General features: G+C 41.1%; 1 protein-coding gene across 1 annotated transcript in view; it reads right to left on the reverse strand.

Annotated features, from left to right (window-relative positions):
• mirr (iroquois-class homeodomain protein mirror) overlaps positions 1–21,542 on the reverse strand; it is a 33,396-nt gene that overhangs the window by 4,538 nt on the left and 7,316 nt on the right. Inside the window, exons 2-3 of the mRNA XM_086915094.1 lie at positions 11,761–12,255; positions 8,408–8,523 (exon numbers count right to left, since the gene is read on the reverse strand). Coding sequence (XP_086771220.1) covers positions 8,408–8,523; positions 11,761–12,255 — 611 coding nt within the window. The remainder of the gene's footprint in view (positions 1–8,407; positions 8,524–11,760; positions 12,256–21,542) is intronic.

The following is a 21,542-nucleotide window of genomic DNA, read 5'->3' on the forward strand; positions in this document are numbered from 1 at the left end:
TTTTCCGCTAGGGGGCGCCGCGCGTGTTTGTGTTTCCATGACGATCGCTAATCGGAACGGAATCCTTTGCATTTCTCGCTCCCACTGGATCGAACGACTTTTCGCGCTTTCTTTCGCTTTTTTCCAAAGGAAACACTTTCAAGATATACTTTTCTTACTTTTTACTAATATTAATATACTATTAAAAATCTCTATATTTTAGGAGTCTAGAATCTAGGGATCCCTAGATCTAATTCTTTCTCGTATAGCCATACTTCTTAGCAAAAGCCTTTTTAGAATCTAGGGATCCCTAGATCTAATTCTTTCTCGTATAGCCATACTTCTTAGCAAAAGCCTTTTTAGAATCTAGGGATCCCTAGATCTAATTCCTTCTCGTATAGCCATACTTCTTAGCAAAAGCCTTTTTAGAATCTAGGGATCCCTAGATCTAATTCTTTCTCGTATAGCCATACTTCTTAGCAAAAGCCTTTTTAGAATCTAGGGATCCCTAGATCTAATTCCTTCTCGTATAGCCATACTTCTTAGCAAAAGCCTTTTTAGAATCTAGGGATCCCTAGATCTAATTCTTTCTCGTATAGCCATACTTTTCAGCAAAATCCTTTTTAGAATCTAGGGATACCTAGAAGAGATCCAATTTCCCATACATCATTTCGAAGGATCGGGCATTTTTAAAAGGAACGCGCACCCCTCGAAGGAACGCGCGTCCAACGGCCAAATCAACCATTAAAACCCGCCGAAACGACCATTCCTCGCGACCCTTCAACCGCACCGCGGTTACCGTAAACGCGTTTGTCATGGCGTAGCCTTTAACAGGGATAAGAACAGAGGGTTGAGTGACCATGGCCAGTTCGAAACGAGGCAGGTGTGCGGAGAGACACGAACGACTCCGCCCCTCGTTACCGCTCGTAACTAGGGGTGATATCCAACTTCTTTTTTTCCCCTCTCTGTTACCACCAACCCCTTCCACGCCACCCTTCCTAAACCTCTATCGCCGACGCACACGTTTCGCAGGTATTGGGGGGGGGGAGGGCTTACTTCCCGCGTTTTATCAACAAAGAAGGTGCAGCCATTTCGGTGGAGTCGCCATCTTTACTTGGCAAGATACTCGCACGAACGCGTTCACTCGGCTAGAAGGCAGGATACCTGTGTCTCGTGGTTCGCTTTTGGTTTAATCAACCGCGAAGCCACGCCAACCTTCCGCGGCCCCTTTCATCCGTCTCCCATCCGCCTCCGCCCTTTTTCGTGGTCGGGCAGAATATATGTGGTTTCATACACGGGTCTCTCCTTCTCTTTTTCTTCTCTTTTTACGCCTTTTTTTAACTATCGATCCTCCGAAAATTATTCACCCAACAATTCTCTGAAAGTTTTCTTATTCTCAGATCTAAGTTTCATTGTCAATTTTCAATTTCATTCTCAAACTGATCAAATTACTTTTTTACTACTACGTACTCTCGTACTGCCGAAATCTCCTACGAGGAGAGAGAGAGAGAGAGAGATTCGCGACGTGTCGCGAATAAGTTTGGCGAGGTTGGTTGACAGTCGGTTGTCGGTTCCACATCACAACTTTATTACCAGTCGCTCGCGACGTGACAGATCGATCGTAAACTCGCCGTTTTGCGCGTGTGCACACGCGTAAATACAACAGATTTCTAGGCGGCAAGTTGGCAAGGGGAAAGATTATACAATCTCCTTCCCTCTCCTTGCTCGTATAAAATGATACACGGTTCGCTACTTTGTCGCACGATCGTTCGAATCCATCACGAGGCGATTAAAGTCGGCCGCGCCCCTCTGTTATGGCTAACCGGCGAAAATTTACAAAAGCCGGACGTTTGCCTCGAGAAGAGAGAGCGGGCAAACGAACTTCCTTCCAGGGAAAGGAAGATTATTAATTCGTGTTAAGAGGATTGAAAGAGAATTGGCGAATGAATGAATGAATGAAAATTCGGTGAATTTCTTAGCCAAGTTAAAATGATTTCACGTATAAAGAGAGAATATTTGTTGAATATTGTTGTTTTGTGCGATATTTCAATCCTTTGCACTCGAGCCAACTTTTTCGAGCCAACAACTTCAGACGATTTCCCATTCGGTGAGTTTCTTCGAAATGATTTCAGCCACGAATCGATGGATAAAACTTTGTCGTTGTTTCGTGCGATACTTTAATAATAATGTAATTGCCAAGATGCATATTCGGTTTGTCTTTCAAATTGCCTTTCTTATTTTAGTTCGAGAGGCGAACTTTCTATCCTCAATTTCTTAACAGAATGGAAATAATTTAATAACGAAAAATCAAACTAATTTCGTTACCACGTATTCCACATGCTTAAAAACTTTAATAGTAATATTTCGATCTTCACGATTGTCAAACTGATCAACTAAAATGTCGATCACGGTCTAATTTCAGATAACAAAAAAAACCTAACCCAAAGAGCTTAGGGATCTATCCATGAGGCGATATTTTTAAAAAACCAAGCATAAATAAATATTGACCGAGAGTTAAAGAAAGTGGATCCACCATTGAGGCTGAAAGAAGAGGATCGTTTAAAAAGGACGCGTGTCGGTGACTTTTCACAACCCTTGCAGGGCAAAAACCAGCCCCCAGGACCGAAACCGGGTCATTAAATGGCCGTACATCATCGTGCCACGTCCTGAAAACCCTCATTAGACTCGTATTCCTCGGTTCGTGGCCGGATATGGGCCTCCCTTTGACGAGCCAACGTATCCTCCTCCTCCTCCTTCTTCTGGGAAACTAGATGCGAGACGGGGATGAATTTGAATAATTGAAATCAAGGATTGAGGTTTGTGGAGAAAGAAAAAAGAAAGTAGGCGACGAAATTTATTAATTTTCATCATGGATGCATATTTGAGTGTAGATGCGATGAAAATGGGACTTTGGATTAGTAATCTTCATTCATACTTATTGTTTACGAAAGAATTTTAAATAATAGATATCGTTTGCTAAAAACAAATAAAGGAATGAAATAGAAAGTAAAGTACCTCTTCCAAATAATTCAATTTTCTTGAAACGCGATTTGCAACATTAAACGAGACAGAGTCGTATCGATTATCGAATTTTCTGAACGGCCGCCTACAGCCAATGAGCTACAAGTAATTTCGACTTAGAATCAACCTAAGCTGTGTAGACGCTTCAGAAAACAAGATTAAATAGATTCGAACGCATTGTTGCACACGTTCTACACAGATAGAACAAGGATCCATGCGTCAATCTTGTTAGATACTTGACCGTAGAATGGATCGGAAACATGGAATAATTCCATGTAATTCTATTTGTCCAAGCCTCTAGGAAAGGATCGACAACGATAAAATCAAGTGAGCGATTTTGTCAACGTATACGCGACACAATGGGATCGCTAGTTCCTCTAATTCCAACAATTAAGTAAATTGAGTTAGCAGTTTCAACGTATACAATGCTCACTCTCTTTTGTTGATGAAAAATTTTCACAGAACGATATCTGCACACTTCGATCTCGTCTCGTTGGAGAAGCATCATTTAATGAATGAATTATTTAAATAAAACAGAAAACAAAAAAAAAAAAAACCCATCACGATGAATTCTCTTCTCTTTATGCAAAACAATACCGATAAGATTGTTGAGTACGAAAATAAAATTTAAGAGACGATCACCAAGATGATACGTTTCCGTGTAAAAATGTTCAATAATCTTATCGAATCCGTGAGAAATGAAGCCGGGGCTATCTGTGAAAATCAATTCGACTAAGAGCCAATTTCTTTTGTGGGCAAATAAAGATCCCCGCAGTAATAACTCGTCAAACAGAATGGGAGAAATTGACACATAAAGATATAATGTATCGGATTAAAAAGGATTCCTCGAATTAATAAATTCATTATTTTCATTTAATCATCTATCTCGACGATTCAAACATAATTTTCACAATTTCTTAGAAATAAAGAAAAAGAATTTTCTCCTTGGAAGCGATAAACGATCGAATAATTATCGTAAGTATTAACTAGTTAACGGTCACGTGGCGCTAGTGTCGCGTATATTCTTCTCTTATATTCTTCTTCTTCTTCTTCTTCTTCCTCCTCCTCTCTCCTTTCCTAAAACCTTTTAACACTAAACCTACCGACAGGCAGAGACAAAACAAAGTAACATAGACAAACATTTCTTGGAAAGAGAGGGAAAAAAAAAAAAAAGTAAATACTGAAAAATATATCGTATCCACATTTTAGGAAAAGTCACAAAGTTTTATAGCGTTTTATCGTGATTTTAAATATATGTTCAAATATATGAAAAAGTTTGAACACGTCCACGTTCCGCCCTTGGAAAATTTCAAAAACCGTCCAGAAAAATGCGAAACTTTCCACCACTTTCTCGTCGTCCCTTTCCTTCCTCGAGCACGGTGCTATCCTATCTCAACGATAATCTTAACGAGCGAACCGAGCTCTCCCCCCCTCTCCTCCCTCTCCCCCCCTCGCCCATGCGTCGAACGATCATTAAGATTCGCGGATGGTCGCGACGTCCTTAAACGCGCTCTCGAAGGCCCGTGAAGCGCGTGCCGAGACACATCGGTCGTTGTACGGAACACACTTAATAATACGTGTGCTTGATCGGGGGGGCGAGGAGGGGGCCGAGGCCGGACACAGGAGCGGGCTTGTGTGTACGCCGGCCGTGTTCGTACAAGCGAGCGGCTGCCCGGCCACTGTGTTTCTTATTGTTTACCCTATATGTCCCCGGAAGCAGGGCCAATCCGCCGGAAAGACGGGACCGTTAACCCGCACGATCCCGAGACCTCGCGGCCGTGCATTCCAACTCTGCATTATTGGCTTTTTGTATGCTTATGCCGCTTATGTTAAAGCGACCGATGGTGCACACGCAGCCTATGGTAATGGCCTACGATTGCGTGTGTGCGTGTGTGTGTATTTTTTTTTTTTTTTGGTCGATTCGTTGCTTGAATTTGTTTCACTTATCCACTTTTTGAAGACTGTCTTTGTATTCATACTCTGTGTTGTTATATATCGTTGAACGAGGAAGTTTTTTGGAAGGATTCTGTTTTTTAATATAATTCTAATGGATTCTCATCGATCCACGGATGAAATTATGATTTTTGAAACGATGATTAATCGCTTTCATTATTATTTGCTAGCAGTTGTAGAGAGAGAGAGAGAGAATTAATTACCACGAATGTTAGTTAATTAGTTATGAATTTATGAGAGATGTGCGTTTGAATTTTAATTTTAATTGGCCTCGTCTGCTGCTACTTGTACATTAACGAGTTGGAACTTCTTCGTCGAGGGTTGCACGCAAACAGAGGGGGAGGGATATATAGATAGAGGTAAAAAGAGTATCTTCGAACGTGGCTGGCACGCTCTGCCCAAAGTTAACGAATAAATCTCGTTTTCTTTCTTTTCTAAGTATAAATAAAAATGGAGACAGGAAAAGAATTTTTCTTTCTGAATATGTATAATAAATAAAAGAAACTTCTACGTGAACCCAACTCGATTAATTCGTAATTAACTTTGTGCGCAATTCCCTTCATATTTTAAATAATAATAAAAAGTCTAGAAAATTAATTTGTATTGTTCGCGAATCGTAGCATGGACACGTACGACGAGTATAATAACGTGATAAAACAATTTGATCGAATTTCGCAGTATAAATAACTCTTCTCGAAAGCAAACAAACGAGCGAAAAAAATTAAACAAATAAAATTTCACATTCGTTGTGAAACATCACGATGCGAAAAAAAGGGGGGAGGGGGAGGGGGAGGGGGGAGAAAAAAGATTGGCAATTGTTATTTCGCTCGCGCGGAAACGAAATCGAAGGTGGGAAATTAGCAGTCGTTAATACGTTGAATTATTCGTGAATATTCGTTTCGATGACGTTGCGAATCGTCGGGGGGAAATTGATTTCAATAATATACCGCGTTAAATTTGAATTTGATTAGTCAGGTAACGGCGCGTGTGTATATCTCGAGCTATCTTCACGTATCGATACGTTGTTTGCATTAATCGACGCTTATTAATTAACTCCTTCGCGGGGCGAAAAAACCGAAAAATCGTGTGTACGAACGCGCCGTATCGATCGATCGAAATTTAAACACGCGTATTTTCTCGCTTCCTTGTTCCTCCTATCGATAATTTCGATGCTACAAACACTTTGGCAAAACCTAACCTTACCTGCGAAACCTACTTCGATTATTATTTCAACACGTGTACCATTGAATTTCTTAACAATTAAGAAACCTCTGCATAGTAAAATTTTATCTCCTCTCCCTTCCTTCGACGAAGTAAGACACAAGACGGATCACTTTTATACGATTTCAATAATTTTAAAATAACCCAACCCGCAAAACCTACTTCGATTATTATTTCAACTCGTGTACAATTGAATTTCTTAACAATTAAGAAACCTGTGTACAGTAAAATTTTACTTCCTCGAGTCTCCTTCTTCTTTCGACGAAATAATTTTAAAATAACGATCGGTTCAAGTTAGCTGGAAAATTGTTAATATCGATAAAATTTATATCCGATGTAAAGGAAAAAAGATCTCGAGGGACAGGTGCATCCCCCGGATCTTCCGGTAATTGTTAACGCGGTTCCGGTGTGGACCGGCGGTAGGTCTCCTCCAAAGGAAGACCCGGTGCGCGAACCGACCAGAGCGAATGGATGCTAAGCAAGCTGTAGTACCCGATCGCTTCCTTGCATACGAAGCAGTCTCCGCCGGAAGTGCGTCACGCGGCAACAGTGTAGATTCCACGAGTAGAGAGAGAGAGAGAGAGAGAGAGGGGGGAGGGAGGGCACGACGTCGTCGACTCGTCACCGAGTGGTTGGATAATACCTACGTGACCGAGGATCGCGTTTCCACGGGCCAGATAACGAGACGCGGCAATGATTGATCGAGACCACTGATATAAGCAGGATGTTTCATCTTCTGCAACGTTATCGCTCGCCTGTTGAAAAAACACCGCCGCCACAATGCGTTAACAAGTGTAGCAGCGGGGTTTACAAACTCATTCCTCGGTTGAAACGGTATCCTCGAGGTAATTACGAGGATTAAAATACGCAAGAATACGATGAAAATTTCACGCTTAACTGTGAATAATTTTTAAATTCCACTACCGTTCGTCCCGATCATAGATTGCTTCTTCGTGAAGCAATTACGGGGGCAAAATACATTTTTCGATTGTATAGATAAACTGTACAACGTATTTTACTTTCGTATCGTATGGATAATATTCGATTAATTAGAATTAGAAATAATTCATTTTCATATTTACGCTGTAACTCGCGGTGTATCCCGCTACGGAGTCAACAATCCCGTTTCCCACTTTTCTAATTGTTTACAATTAGCGAGTCGTAAAAAGCGAGTTTACAAATCACTCGCGGTACGGCATCACGCACGGTTTAGCATCCGTTCCAACGCGACGAGCGCCGCGATAACGGTACACGATAACGAGAGGCTCGTTGTGAGGGGGGAGAAGGGAAAGAAAAAAAGAGGCGAAGGAAAAATTGAAAAATTCAGGAAACATAGATTAGACCGATTAATCATCGGGCCGAGAGAGTTCGAGGCACTCCAACCAACTCCGAATATCCGTAATCTCGCCCGGCGCCGATAAATACGATTCCGACTTATCTTGCGGGTAAGACCTTTCACCGGTCGCGTCGGCGTGACACGCGTTGACCGATTCGAGGAGCGCGAGAATAAAAACGCCCAAGGCGACAGTCCCGGGTCAACGGAGCGCTAATTTATTGGAATGTTTATGTGTTTCTCTGTCGAGCGTTATCGCGAGCTTGAGCGCGTGAGACTCGACATCGCGAGAAAAAAGAAATATATAACAACAGTGGTTCGAACGCACGTGAAAGGGGAGAATCCTCTGTCTTTTCCTCCGAAGACAGGAGAGCAACGGTTGGAGATTCGATACCTCGAATCGAAATGCAATTACCGAGATAAAACCGAGCAGAAAAACTTTCCGCGACGCGACGCCACCTTTGTCTCCGACTTCGACTTTGTTCCTGACAATAAACGCAAAAGAAAACACGTGCGGCTTTCGTTGATGAAAATTTGAGGGGAAGGAGGGGAGGGGAGGGAGATGGAGGAGGAGGGTGGAGAAAGTTTTCGAAAACACCCACAGTCTAGGACACGTATATTGCTTTAAATATGGCGGTATTTCTTTTTAAATCGTCCATAAAGGTGATCCCCTAATTGTCGAAAGCGATACAAGCCATTTGCCACATTCGGAATGATTCGTTCGATGATTTTATTTCGTTTCGTTATCTCGAGTAAGAAAATAGTACGATACACACAGAGTGTTCCAATATTCGTAGAGAGAGATAAAGAAATCGAAAATTTTCTTCGTTGGTTACGTTACGATTATCAGGACGCACTGTGTATAGAAGAGTTATTGTATATATGTATATAAAAACTCACCCGTTGAAGGGATAACTAGCGAAGGCCGCATCGTAGGGATGGTACACGGAAGGATAAGGCCATGCTGCCGCGGCTCCAGCCCCAAGATTTTCCGCCTTCAGATCGAGGCCAGCAGCCTGTAACCGATTATATATAATCGTTGGTAATATGGCAACGTTTCGCGTGACTAATTATCGCAGCTGAAAAACACGAATTCCACGAGCTTTTTGTCCCACTCGACAGTACACACTATTTATTCGTCGTAACTTAACAATTCGAATTCCAAATGTTAAGAACACGAAATTCTTTTTATCTCTCTTTTTACGTTTACCGTAATAACGATGAACGTAAAAAAAAAAAAAAAAAGGACAACTAACGAAAGACGAAAAAGGATAGAGGATGCTAAAAATTTATGGCGCGACATTACTCTCGCTTCACTGGGTTCGAGAGCAATTTCAATGGTGGTGGGGATAAGAATTTCCAACGAATAAATAACGTAAAACGAACGAAACAACGGTTACTTTTTGTTTTAAAATGCGAGCCATTCAACGACAAAGTAAAAATCGTCAAAATTATTTTCCAATTAATTTTCCAAAAATAGATATTTCGTCGATATTATTCTGTCAAACGATAGAGAAAAAAACATTCGACTAGTTTGATTAGCGGAAATACCCACTTTTATAAGAACATGACGCAGTTAAGCAACGCCACTGCGATCGATTAACAATTCATCGATTGTAATGATGAAAAATAGCTGACAAAGCACCAATAATAATAATAATTAGAATCGATGTGTGCCGGTTTTGTTTGTTACTGAAATCCCAACGACGATTTTATATTATATCAGGTCAGTATTTAAATCATCAATCGGTAGAATAATAGAACTATAGAATCCCTCCTCTCCTCTCCCAATTTAAAACGTTTTTCTCTATCTCTCTCCTTCTGCCTCGCTTCTTTTCGTGTAATCATTTCATCTTGTGCATTAATGGCATTAATTATACATTGTGTTTCGAATGACGTAGTCATCGTTGAACTGGCACTGGTAATTAGCACTCGAAAATAGTGGACAGGGGTCAGAGTTCAATCAAGAAAATTCAACACCGTTTATTTGAAACTCTTCGAAAATTGTTGCTCGATCCGTGTAATTTTCGAGTGTTTAAACTGAACTCAAAAGCGAGGACCAGGAATATTCTAAAATCCAAGCGTTTAATTACACATGTTTACTAGTATCACGAAATGAAAATTCTCTCCCGTTTATTTCAACCAAAATTATTTTTTTTATCACGAAGTTATCAAAATTTTGAATTTTAATACGATAGATCGAAATCTATCTAAAATTTTCGAAATTATTTAACATCTGAATTTAATTCTCAAATCGTTACAAAAAATAATTAATTTTATAATTACTCGAAAGAAGAAGAAAATTTCAAATGTCCAAGTTTCGCGGATTTAAAATTCCAATTTCGATCTATCTCTATTCATTACACTGATAAAAAAGATTAACAAAAAAAAAAAAAAAAAAAAAAAAAACCCATAGACCTATAACCCTATTTCGACTTATAACCTCAAAGTTATCAGAAGACCAGAAAATCGAAAGAATTTTATATAAAGATCATTATCATTAAAAACGTTACCAAGCGAGTTCCAGAATCTTGTTAATATTAGCTACGAAGGTATTCTGTTACGTGGGTCAACCTGTATATGCAATATGCAATCCGGTTACGAGGAGAGGCCCCACTCTATACGTCCGGCCTTTAAGCTCGATCATAAAGAGCGACGATAACAAGCTTGCCCCGGCGACGGCTCGAACACGACAGTGTCCCACTGTTACGGCAGAACGGATTCATAAATTTACGCTTCGCGGCTATTTTCTTCGCATATACGCTTTGTGTGTGGTCCGATAACCTCTCTGGGTCCGACGAATACACGCGATTGCCTATCCCAAATCGCAACGCTTCTCTTTTCTCTTGCTCGCGCATATTAACGTCACAGTGTCCAGGACTTTTCGCCACGATAACATCTCGATTATTATAGAACGTCTCGCGAGCGTATATATATATATATTAAAACAAGGTATGTGTATATATATATATATATATATATATATATGTTTCTTTATCCTAACAGTCGAGAAGAAAAATTCGATTCGACATGCGCTTTGTGAACGATACATAGGAACTAAAGTGATGAGAAATAGACGCAGGGAGGCGCTTCGGTAGTGGATCAGATAGAATCGTGGTAGATTGCTGGCTAGAGATTCAAACGTCGAATACGTATTTTTTCTCGCTTTTCTATAGAACATAAGCGGGACTGGACGGGTTGGACAGAAACTATTTAATGTGAATTCACGATTTATGGAATATTTTGTGATTCTAGTTTTCGAAATGCGATTTGTGTTTGAACGTACGAGTTAGGTTAGAATGGCCAACTAATAAAGTGAAAATATGATGTAAATCGATGAAAAATAGCGGTGAGTTACGAAGCTTTTTCTATAATTTGGAACAAAACATTGAAACTATCGTTAAGAATTGGCCAACTTGTGAATTCGTTATCTTTTCGATGAAATTCATTTGCTTGAAATTCGTTGATCGAAGTAAAGATGCGCGGCATATTGGCACAAATGTTATTAGAGTTACGATATAATATATCATAAATCAAATCATTAGATGGCGACATCGACCCGTGTCAAGTGAAGTTGGAAATTTCAAACCCTTATCTGACCACGATGTGACGTTCGTTACTTTATACATTTGACTGATTCGAGGACTTTATCGTTTCATCGATCGTTAGGTTAGGAGAATTAATAAGGCGAAACATTTGGTAAAAATTCGCCTAAAGATTTTGACCGATTCACGAAGTTAATTACGACGACGGTGATAATAAACTCGAAAGTATCTTCGAACGACCGTGGATGCAATAAAATGAATTTTTAAGGTTCGGTAGGGTGAAACGGCTGTATGAACACCGAGCGTGCATTGCATTGACGTTTATTACGCGGGAACAGTCGCGCGAGCCATGATAGCATAATTAAACAATACACGGCGAAATCGGGAAAGCGTACGCACCAGCGAGTACGCTTTTTATTAAGATCAAATGGATGGAGTTTAGAGAATAATTTATTTGACGGCCATGTTTAATACAATCCTTAATCGATGGTAATTTTTTCCAAAAAATGAGTATCAAATAAATAGTTCCTTCCAACGATATTTAACCAGCTAAACTCTGAATTTAAACAATAATCAACAAACAACTTGTTTATTCTTAATCAACTTGAAATTCCAATTACTAGTTTATGGAAAGATGAGAGACAAATTTTTTCCTCTAACAATTTTTATCCTTTCGTTATTCCATCTCGATAATACTTATTAACTCACCGTAGGTGTATAGAAGGGTGCTTGCTCGGCCCCAAGGCTCGGGAAATAGGCGGCCATGCCCTCGGAGGCGGCGGCGGCGGCCGCAGCCGCGTACGGCGCGCTGTACATGGAAAGCGCGGCCGTCGGTAGCGCGCCGAGCCGTTGATAACCGCCGATAAGCTCGTATTGGCAGGAGCACACGGTCTGGCCCGTGAGCGGGTCCGTGAAGATCGGTCTTCCGGTGTCGCAGCATCGCCCCGTCGGCGTTGGGCCGCCGGTCGTCGGAGGCGGATGACCCTGTGACGGGCTGACCGACGTGGTTGGACTGCCAGGCGGCCTCACAACCGCGCTGGTCACCGCCATCCTCGCGTTCGACAGGCCGGCAGCTACTCCCAGGGGATGATTGGTGGCAGTGCCCGCTACGCTGACCAACGACGAACCGCCCGCGCTCAGGATCGCGCCGGACACCGGCGAGGCCGAGGAAGACGTCAGCGACGAGCTCACTGTCACAGGACACTGGAAACAAGTGAGTATATTCGAGATTAATGATCGAAGATGTTTATGTATCGTCGATGGTTTCCTTCTTGGAAACGGAAGGAAATATTATTCTCTCTCGTATTTCGGAATGATTAGGATTAGGGAAGAAATAAACATGTTTTTGCGATATTAATTCATCGAATGAGATAATTGTCGTTTGTCGATAAAAGGTGTTTATATTTGACAATCGTAAATTGCGTAATTCGTATTTGACATAATATACGCGTTTAAAAAATAATGTATAAAGAAAAGTTTTAGGGTACAGAGCGTTTGCCCGATACACATTGTAATATCAAACAATAAATATGTTTCTAGATAAAAATATTTCGTAGCTTCGAGAGAAACACAGCGTCTTATTATATTTACCAAACAACAGCCGGTTACGTGATCGATGGCGTACATGCCCGGTGTCTCGAACATTCGTTCTTTACATATCGTAATCTAAACAGGAGATACATTCTTGGCCAAATGATATTTGCATTGCGTTGTATCGGTATCGAGCCGTGCTTCGAAAGGGGGAAGAGGACAACTTGCATATCTCAATGAAAACAAGATGTTGTACGCGTCTTTCGACAAAATCGTTTTCGAAAACGAGAAGCTTAAACAACGACGCGTTACATCGACACTGTTTGCTTGAAAATTCCCGACGACTCGCTCCTTTCTTTTCCCTCTCTCGCTCTTTCTCTCGGCAAACAACCCTGGTCGGGAGGAGTATACACGTTTACGTTACGTGGGTCACCCACTCTTCGTGGATCCCTCTCTTTACCTTTTCTCGCGTTACACGCTAACTGCTCCTCTTTTTCCCGCAATTTTTTATCGCGGAAGGTTAACGTTTACCTCCATCTCTTGACCCATTCGTGGTCAGATTTACGCTCGTCGTTACAGCGACAACGAATGACCGACCGCGTGTACCAGGTGCGACGAATCGTCGTCTGTTCGCGCCGCCATGACAGTATTTATGCGTTCTCGCGGATATAAGTTCGGGAATCATCGAGTATGTTCGGCAACAATCGCTCTCGGACACGGTGAAGCGAATAATTTCGTCAAATGTTTCGCCTCTTTTTAACGGTTATTCTCTACGATCAGCAAAAATAAAGTTAACATTTCGAACGAAAGAGATTCTAAACATTCTATTAACGAAAAAGTTTTAAAAATTGTCGACGTTATCGTACTTACTTTTTGGCTCGTTCACTCTTTAGAGAGAAAGAAAAAGATCGTTCGATTACGAAAAAAATGTACGTAGAGATTCGGTTAGATCGAACCAATTTCAGAATATGATCGTGAACGATTTTGCGCCTATTATTAAGATATTACTGTAAATACCGGTTACGAGATCTGAAAACTTGTAATCGATCATGTTTTCGCGTTTGTAGACACTCGTTCGACACTACCATACACGTCACGTCTCGCTCTTATGACCGTACGCGACTGGGTACACATATAGGGGAGGCATATTAACATAGGAGAAGTTTGCTTTTCGTGGATGCTACCGGTATCACCGTCGAAGATTCGCTGACAACGTCGGGAGACTCGGACGTTTTAATCGTCACTCGATCTCGAGCCGTGTTACACGTTCTCCAATTGCACGGATTGCACGCGAAGTGAAGCGGATCGCGAGCTTCCCATTTTGCTGGAGAGATCAACGTTTCAGTTGCACACTGCCAGCAACAACTAGTTAAGAATTACTCGGGAATTAGTGGTCGTTGATCGAAGGGAAAATTGATCGAATCAAGTTATGAAATGGTTCACGAGGTAAACTGCGAAAGATATCTCGTTGCAGATCCGGTTGGATTTAAACGTTTCTCGAAACAGACCGGTGGATTTGCTGATACGCGAATCAGATTTCACGGCAAGATTAAAAAGACAGTGTTTTATGTATCCTAGAAATTATTACAAATTATATCAAATGTTCTTGAATTTGGCCAACTTTTCCAAGTACAATATGCGTGTAATTTATCCAACGTTATCTGAACATAACAATAAACGATGTAATATTTCCATATTAATCGAACAACTTTCTCTCGACAAACGTGTCTCGACAAAATGTTGCACCGAAAATTGTAGCGCAAGTCTATCTCGTCGAAAAACCGGGAAAAAAATTTAAACAAAATTCTCATAATATTCAATATATCAATATGTTTCGTCAAATATTATTTTAAAAATTATTATTTCATATTTTTCTTCTGTACAGAAATAGAAGAAACACTTTGTAAAGTATTTATTCAATATAAGTTTACGAGCTCGTGACCACAAACCCATAAATTCGAGCTTCTTTATCTCTACGACTATAAGAAAGAAATGACTAGCTAGCGAAAAGTTCGAGAGAGAGAGAGAGAGAGAGCAAACATTTCAAGAAATTTGAAACGTTATTCGTAACGAATAAATACTGTATCACCATTTTGCTACATCGTGTATGTATGAACACACCACCAAACCAGTATCCACTTAACCCAATATATCCCTAGCGCGCAGCCTCCAGGGAACTTCCGTTAAACACACACCTGCCGACGCGATTGTTTCCGATTTACGAAACAATAAACGCCTCCAGTGGCACGTTCGACGCCGATAATCGGGCGACACCCAACGGTAGAGCAGCTGCGCGAACGAACCACACCCAGAAAGAAAGAGAGGTGACGATCGTCCCAAAAGGACTTTTCCAACAACAGTGTGAAAAGGCAGAGGAGCAACTGTTAAGTCGAGGCCACGAATGTGTCTCCCTCTTTCCATTCTCGGGAAGGTAAACCAAAAATCAGGCCCGTGCACATAATACCAGGGGGTCCTCATTAATTCCATATCAAACAGCACGGCTAAATAGATTAGCGGGTTGAGTGGCTTTCGCGCGGCGGAGCCTAAACAAACCCCCGGCGTGTGGAACCGTCCCTATTCGCCCGTTCTCTCCATCCATCCATCCGTCGTTTCGAACATATTGCCGAAAGGAGAGAGAGAGAGAAAGAGAGAGAGAGGAGGGGCACTGCGAGCGTGCATTGTGTTCGAGGACGAAAAACGTGACCCGCCGCGTATTATGGCGTATCGAGAGCGGCGTTAATGCGTGTCCCGGTTACGCTTTTCCGTTTGACGCTTCCAACTGCCTGCCTGGCGGAATAACAACGCGATGATCACGATCCACAGCGCTGGTTCAAATTCGATATATATATATATATATATACACGCAATATCTGGGATCGCGCTATCCCTCTTTCCTGCCACGTTTCAGTTTTTAGTAATTCGCGCGCACGGATTGTAAGCTAGTCAGGCTTACACCGGTTGATATTTTAATCGCGACCGCGATGATCGATCGACACACTGTTTTGCAATTTATTGGAATTTGTTCCTCCCTATAATCGATTCGAGGAAATTTCGTTAAAAATGAATTGTACAAGAATCTGCTACCGTTAACCGAAAGTTTTATTTCGTACAGATTATATTTTCACAAATCTACAAACATTACGATTTCGTTTTATGAAAAAATTTATCCCGCTTTCGCATAAATTTCGAACCTCGACATTTGCACGGATCCTGGAACAACTACGGAGCTCTCTACCACGCTTCGAAGGACAAGATTCGGTACATCCCCGTATACAACCGAAGACAGAAGGTCTCAGGAAGAGTGTGCGCCGGGGCGGCAGATATACTGCTATGCGGCCGTTCTCACCAAGAATCGTAAGAATCCTCGGCCAAACTCGACGAGGAGAGAGGGCGACGGTATAAGAATGCGCTTCGGGGCTCGGGATCGGGCAAGGGGTTAAACGACGAAGCGTGTTGCCGAGTGTCCACGGCCACGGCCCATAATTCAGTCCTCCACGGTCCTCTACGGAGAAAGAAGAAGCGGCCGCCAGTCCCTGAGTTACTCGACGCGATCGCATCGAAGTGAGTCCCGATTCACCGCGCAACCGTGTGCGCGCAGGACCGCCAACTATATCACACCCAACGTGCCTCGCGTGGACTACGGTTTCGCCTTTGGCTCGTCGCCTTTAAAGTAGCGTTCGAGGTAGCCGCTCCACGATTGTATCCTTGTCCTCGGGTTCATCGAAGGTTGGCTACCGCGAAGGGCGATAATTATTCGTGCGCCGGGGGATCGATATATCGAGGCATTAGCCCGATAGGATGGCTCGTTTGTTCCACGACGATGCTAATTGCCGGAGCCACGATTCCTTCTCCGGGGCTCTAAAGGGAAACGGAAGCTGCGAGAACAGCGCGTCACGTATCGGGGAGGGGGGATGCATTACGATACGATTGCTACGCGCCAATGTTCTGTTGGTACGTCGCTCTGTCTACGTGTTGGGAAAGAACTTTAGTACAGGTTGAGGACTGCTAATGTTGCTTTAAAGTGTTTTTAATAGATGGCGATGAGATGGAATTGATTTTAGATCGATGCCGCGTTTAATTTTTGGTTAAAATTAACGCTGTATAAGTTGTATCTATTTTTAGATTAGAATAATTAAGAGTTGGAAAAACGAATACGCAAATTATATATTTTTAACTGTTCCGCGATATAGCATGCGTCATTAGTGTGTTAAATAATTGGAGAAACATAGCTTGCTGATTAAAAACTGACTAGACTGATAAATGTTCGGTTAAGTGGCTTAAAAATAAATTATCACGACGATAAATAAGTAAACATGAAAATAAAATGTATAAAAAAAGAAAAATTTAAGTATCATTGTAACAAACGTTAGCTGTTAGTTGTTATTTACACGATTATCGTTACTTACGAGATAACATTAACATTTTAGATTACATCTCATCCCAAGCTATGCTTATATAACACCTTCGAATACACGAAAAAGTAATACGATTGGAAATTAGCCGTGTCGGTGTCGTGAAATCGTGCGAAAAGAGTACGAAAGAAGCGGAAGTTCGCGGAAGCCTGAAGAATCGTATGACACCTCGGCTTTGCAGAAAATTCCTCGCGATTCCGTTCATGGGCAAAGCTGGCTCCTAACCACGGCACATACCTGCCTCATAGGACCCCTCGAAAAACCTATATATCTCTCTCTCTTTCTCGAAAGAGTGGATGATCGATAGACGTCCGATCCCAAGTAAGGAAAAAAACTGGAAGTCCTCGGGTGGAACGAATGGCTCTCGCTGCGCGATCGAGAGAAACCAGTAAGCGACTTACACACTCGCTTCTTCCCTCGATTCGTGCGTTGCACAGAGAGAGGATCTGCCCCCGGTGTACACGCGTTTTATGACGCGATTTATATGCACAATGTAACAGTCGCGTCGACGTGGGAACACGGTTACGTCGCGATCTCGTGTCGTTCCTTTCTTCTTCGCGACCCGGCAAGAACTGTCCCACTCCCCACCCTTCGCTCCGTGCCGGGTGGAGAAAGATGATCGGGGGGGCCAAGGGGGAAAGGCACGCGATGCTAGAGATTGACCAATGGGTTTTTTTGGCGCTGCTCGCGGTTCGCCTCGCGGCCTGGCTTCGAATTTATTGCGTATCCATATTCAGAGGGACAATCGTTCGCTCTGACGCATTCATCGTCGCTCTCGTGCCGCTCGTCTCGTGCTTTCCCGTGAACGAAATGGGAATGGAAAAAGAAAGAGGAAATGTTAATTGTTAAAACTTGCCATTCTCCTTATTCAGCGGAAGTGTAATACGTCTGAATATAGACACAAAGTAACATATCAAGTTTGAATGAAAAATTAATATTAATTTTAGAATTAATAATTTAATACTGTTAAGTAAAAATTCTAATATTATTTTTTATTCTTTCAGAAATTTATTTTTCGCAAAAGATAAGATTAAAGCGAAGTAAGTGAAGTATATACTGCCGAGGAAATTCGAATTTTATTTTATCTTTGCCAATAAAGGAGAGAACGACAGCAAGAGGGCGAGAGTTCAAGCATTTAAAGAAATTGGTTCGAAATTAAATAACTCGCTTCACTGTGTCCAGGGAAGAAGTCTCTGGAGAATTACATCCGATAAGAGTTCAAGAATACACATAACGAATATACACGGACAATTGCAAGAATTCTTGAAGAATCGTGACCAACGATTTTGCAATCGACTCGTCGAAAAAGCCAAAGCGCGAGTGTATTTCAAGCTGGACCTGAGAATGTTCGGATCCACAGGAGCAACGAGGTACGCCGTGTTTCCACGATTTATAGATCCCGAAAAGAGAATCGGTTATCCTGTAGACACAGATGCGCCGCTGTTTGCACACGAAGCATTTGTCACGCGTGTCCTGGGCGAGAGAAAAGGGACCGGTCGAGAGATGATGCCCTCTTTGCAACGAGGCCCAGCCGAGTCAATATTGACCCCAGCCCAGATTGATGGACCTTCTTCGCATGTGTGTTTAGGCCTCACGGCACTCACTTATGTTTCCACCCTGTTCTCGTTAGTCCCTGTTCAGTGTTCCATTCTGTATAGCTAGAGAATGTTTTATCTAGTACTTTTTCATTTTTTTTTCCAGATATTTTAAAATGAAAAATGTTCCGTGCTTTTTTTTTTTCTTCTTTTTTATTAGCAGACAGCTTTTATGGAGAATTAAAATATTCTTCGTAATAAATTTTTCAAAAGTCAAAAGAAACGGTTTAATTTGTTTATCCGAGTAAAGATGAGAAAGTTTTACGAAAACTTTAAATTTCTCGAACGTTTTAAATTGTTGGAAACATTTTAACTGGGGAGGGCAGTAGTTGCTGCAAAATGGCGGATCGTGGTTGTGCTAATGTAATTTTGGCAATTGTTAATGATTTAACAAATTTCTTTTCTAAAATATTCTAATTTTAATTCGAAACTTGCTACAATTCATTTCTAAAATTTTATCCATTGACAATGATTTTGTAATTTTACGAATCCGTGAAATTTTGCTAATAATATTATTTCGATTGTACGATCGTTTTACAGAAATTTTGAGACATTTAATTTCTACAATAATGAATAAGGAAATACCTTCGTAGAAAATACGAATAAACCCGCTCGCATTTCGTTTTACAATAATTTCTAGGAACATTGATACGCGTTTTATATTATTATCAGGAGCGATTTCCGCTCTGCTCCAATGTACAAAGGGAGCAGAATGAAAACAAACTGCTTGTAATCGAGGATTTGATCGATCACGAAACGTTTGCGAAACCTTTGAAATCACGTATATTCTTAGAAATTGATCTGCCAATTCCCGTCGAGAGAAATATCAAAAAATAGGCTATATTCGTGGCGGAAGTTTTTTATTTTTATCGAGGTGGAAACAAACATCGATCGATACAAGTCGTATAATAACGAAAAGTAAATCGAATTTTCTTCCCTGGAAAATGCACAGAACAAGATATAGTTGGAAAACCGTATTGCGATTCAAAGAGGAAAATATATTAACTAATTGTAAATAGCAATAAATAAATTGGCACGAAACAACGCGTGTTATCGACAAAAAGAAAATTAATTATCAACGAAAATATGAATGAAGCACGATGATTTCGAGTTAAATTGCCAAATTTTCCTGATATTTTCATGCATTTTCAACAGCATTAAAGGCGAAAGCCTGGGAGGATCCCAAGGGACTCGAAAAAGGCGCAGGAAAGCCAAGATCCAGGGCCTCGAATGTAAACGAAATCTGATAAACCGTGAAATCGTTCGTTCTCACGGGCCTTCTCCACGATACCGCTCGGTATCTGGCCAAATTAATTCGCTCCTCCTTACTAATCGCTATACTCTCCTTCACACTCGCGGTCGGAATCGCATTATCTCGATTTAGGATGTTTAGAAGGGCGAAATTTTGTTTGAAATTGAAATAAATAACCCACTGACCCATCAGTTGTTGATCATAAAAATTTGACGCTACGAAACTTGATTTTCGTAACTTCAAATTGATTTATTTTCGAAAGAATCGATAACGAAATCGATAATGAAATTGGACAAGGAACGGGCAGAAGAAGTTAAAATGGCGCGCAATTTAAAATAATTGCTAAATAAATATTATATTTGAAATTTAATATGCAATAACATGATTTAAATTGTTCTCGGCGTTGCGAGATTTATTGTTCGAGAATTGACGGAGCTTTGTGCACGCGTTTCGACAAAAGGGTTTAGTCTCTCGCCGCAGGATCGGCCATCCGACACCCAAGTTTCGCCGTAAAGCGATTAAAGGCGTGAGTGGCGTTATCGGGAGAGAAGCCGCGACGATACAATGGCGCATCCGGCGTCATTTGCTAACACTGTCACTTGAACGATAAAGTCTATACGTCTGTCTTCCACGCATTGTCGCGCGATACTTTCGTCCTCGTTGGCACGATCGTATTCCTCCTAAGACTGTATTATACCCTATAGACCCTACGCGCCTGATCTCTATTTATTAAACATACACATATACCGGCTCTTATCGCGAGGAAAAGAGTTACTTTGTAATCTCGAAGCAACGTGTTAGATGTTGCGCCGAGAGAAACAAAACTCGAGACACGGTCTTTCTGAGACCAGTCCCCGGACGCGATCTGTTTTTTCTCATTCCTTCGATGATCAAACCGCTTACACAGATATCTAAATGTAATTTGATAAGGAACTCTTCTTTATTTGGCTGTGTGGTCTGAAAGGTGTAGTCGAGAAGGATATTGAAGTTAGATTAGGGATAGCGTTACGTATTTATTAGTGATATTCATCGTGGTTTCTTAATACATTGTTAAGCGATATTTGTTCATTGTTGATAATAGAACGGAATAAAATATAAATTGGCTCTCGTGTAACGTTCCAAGAACACGGATTCAATCGATCTGTCTCGATAAAGAGGTTCTTGAACTATATATATATATATATATATATATATGTTATTTTTTGGTCGATTTTGGATCATTGAAAAATAAAATAAATGATTTCTTCAAGTGTATTTCCTTTTTCTGTTGCCATAAAATTTTGAGAAGAAAAAATTATCTTTGCTTATGGACAGTAACAAAAATGATCCAGGATCGAATTGATAAAAACAAAAAAAAAGTTTCTTTCTTACCGTGGAAAAAATTTCATTCGTAAAAGGTTAAGATCTTGAGACGATGAAAAATCGGTGAAATTTCGTCTGTCTCGAAGAAATCGACTCTAACTTCCCGAGAACATTTTTCACCTTTCGAATAAAATCGAAACACCGCACCGCAAAAGAGAAACATAATCCCCTCCACTCAAACGTCTCTAACAACATCAATTACCAGAAAATCTATTTCCTTCTCGAAAGCGTAGTCCAGCCTTAACAACACGTAACCGTTTCCTCTGCTGTACAAGCTCCTATGTCTCGGAAAAAAAAAAAAAAAAAAGAAAGAAAAATTCGCTTCAACACGAATTGGAT

The sequence above is a fragment of the Apis florea genome, unplaced genomic scaffold (assembly GCF_048593485.1).
Source record: "Apis florea isolate Af1SG1 unplaced genomic scaffold, ASM4859348v1 contig_1914_pilon, whole genome shotgun sequence".
Classification (NCBI taxonomy): domain Eukaryota; kingdom Metazoa; phylum Arthropoda; class Insecta; order Hymenoptera; family Apidae; genus Apis; species Apis florea.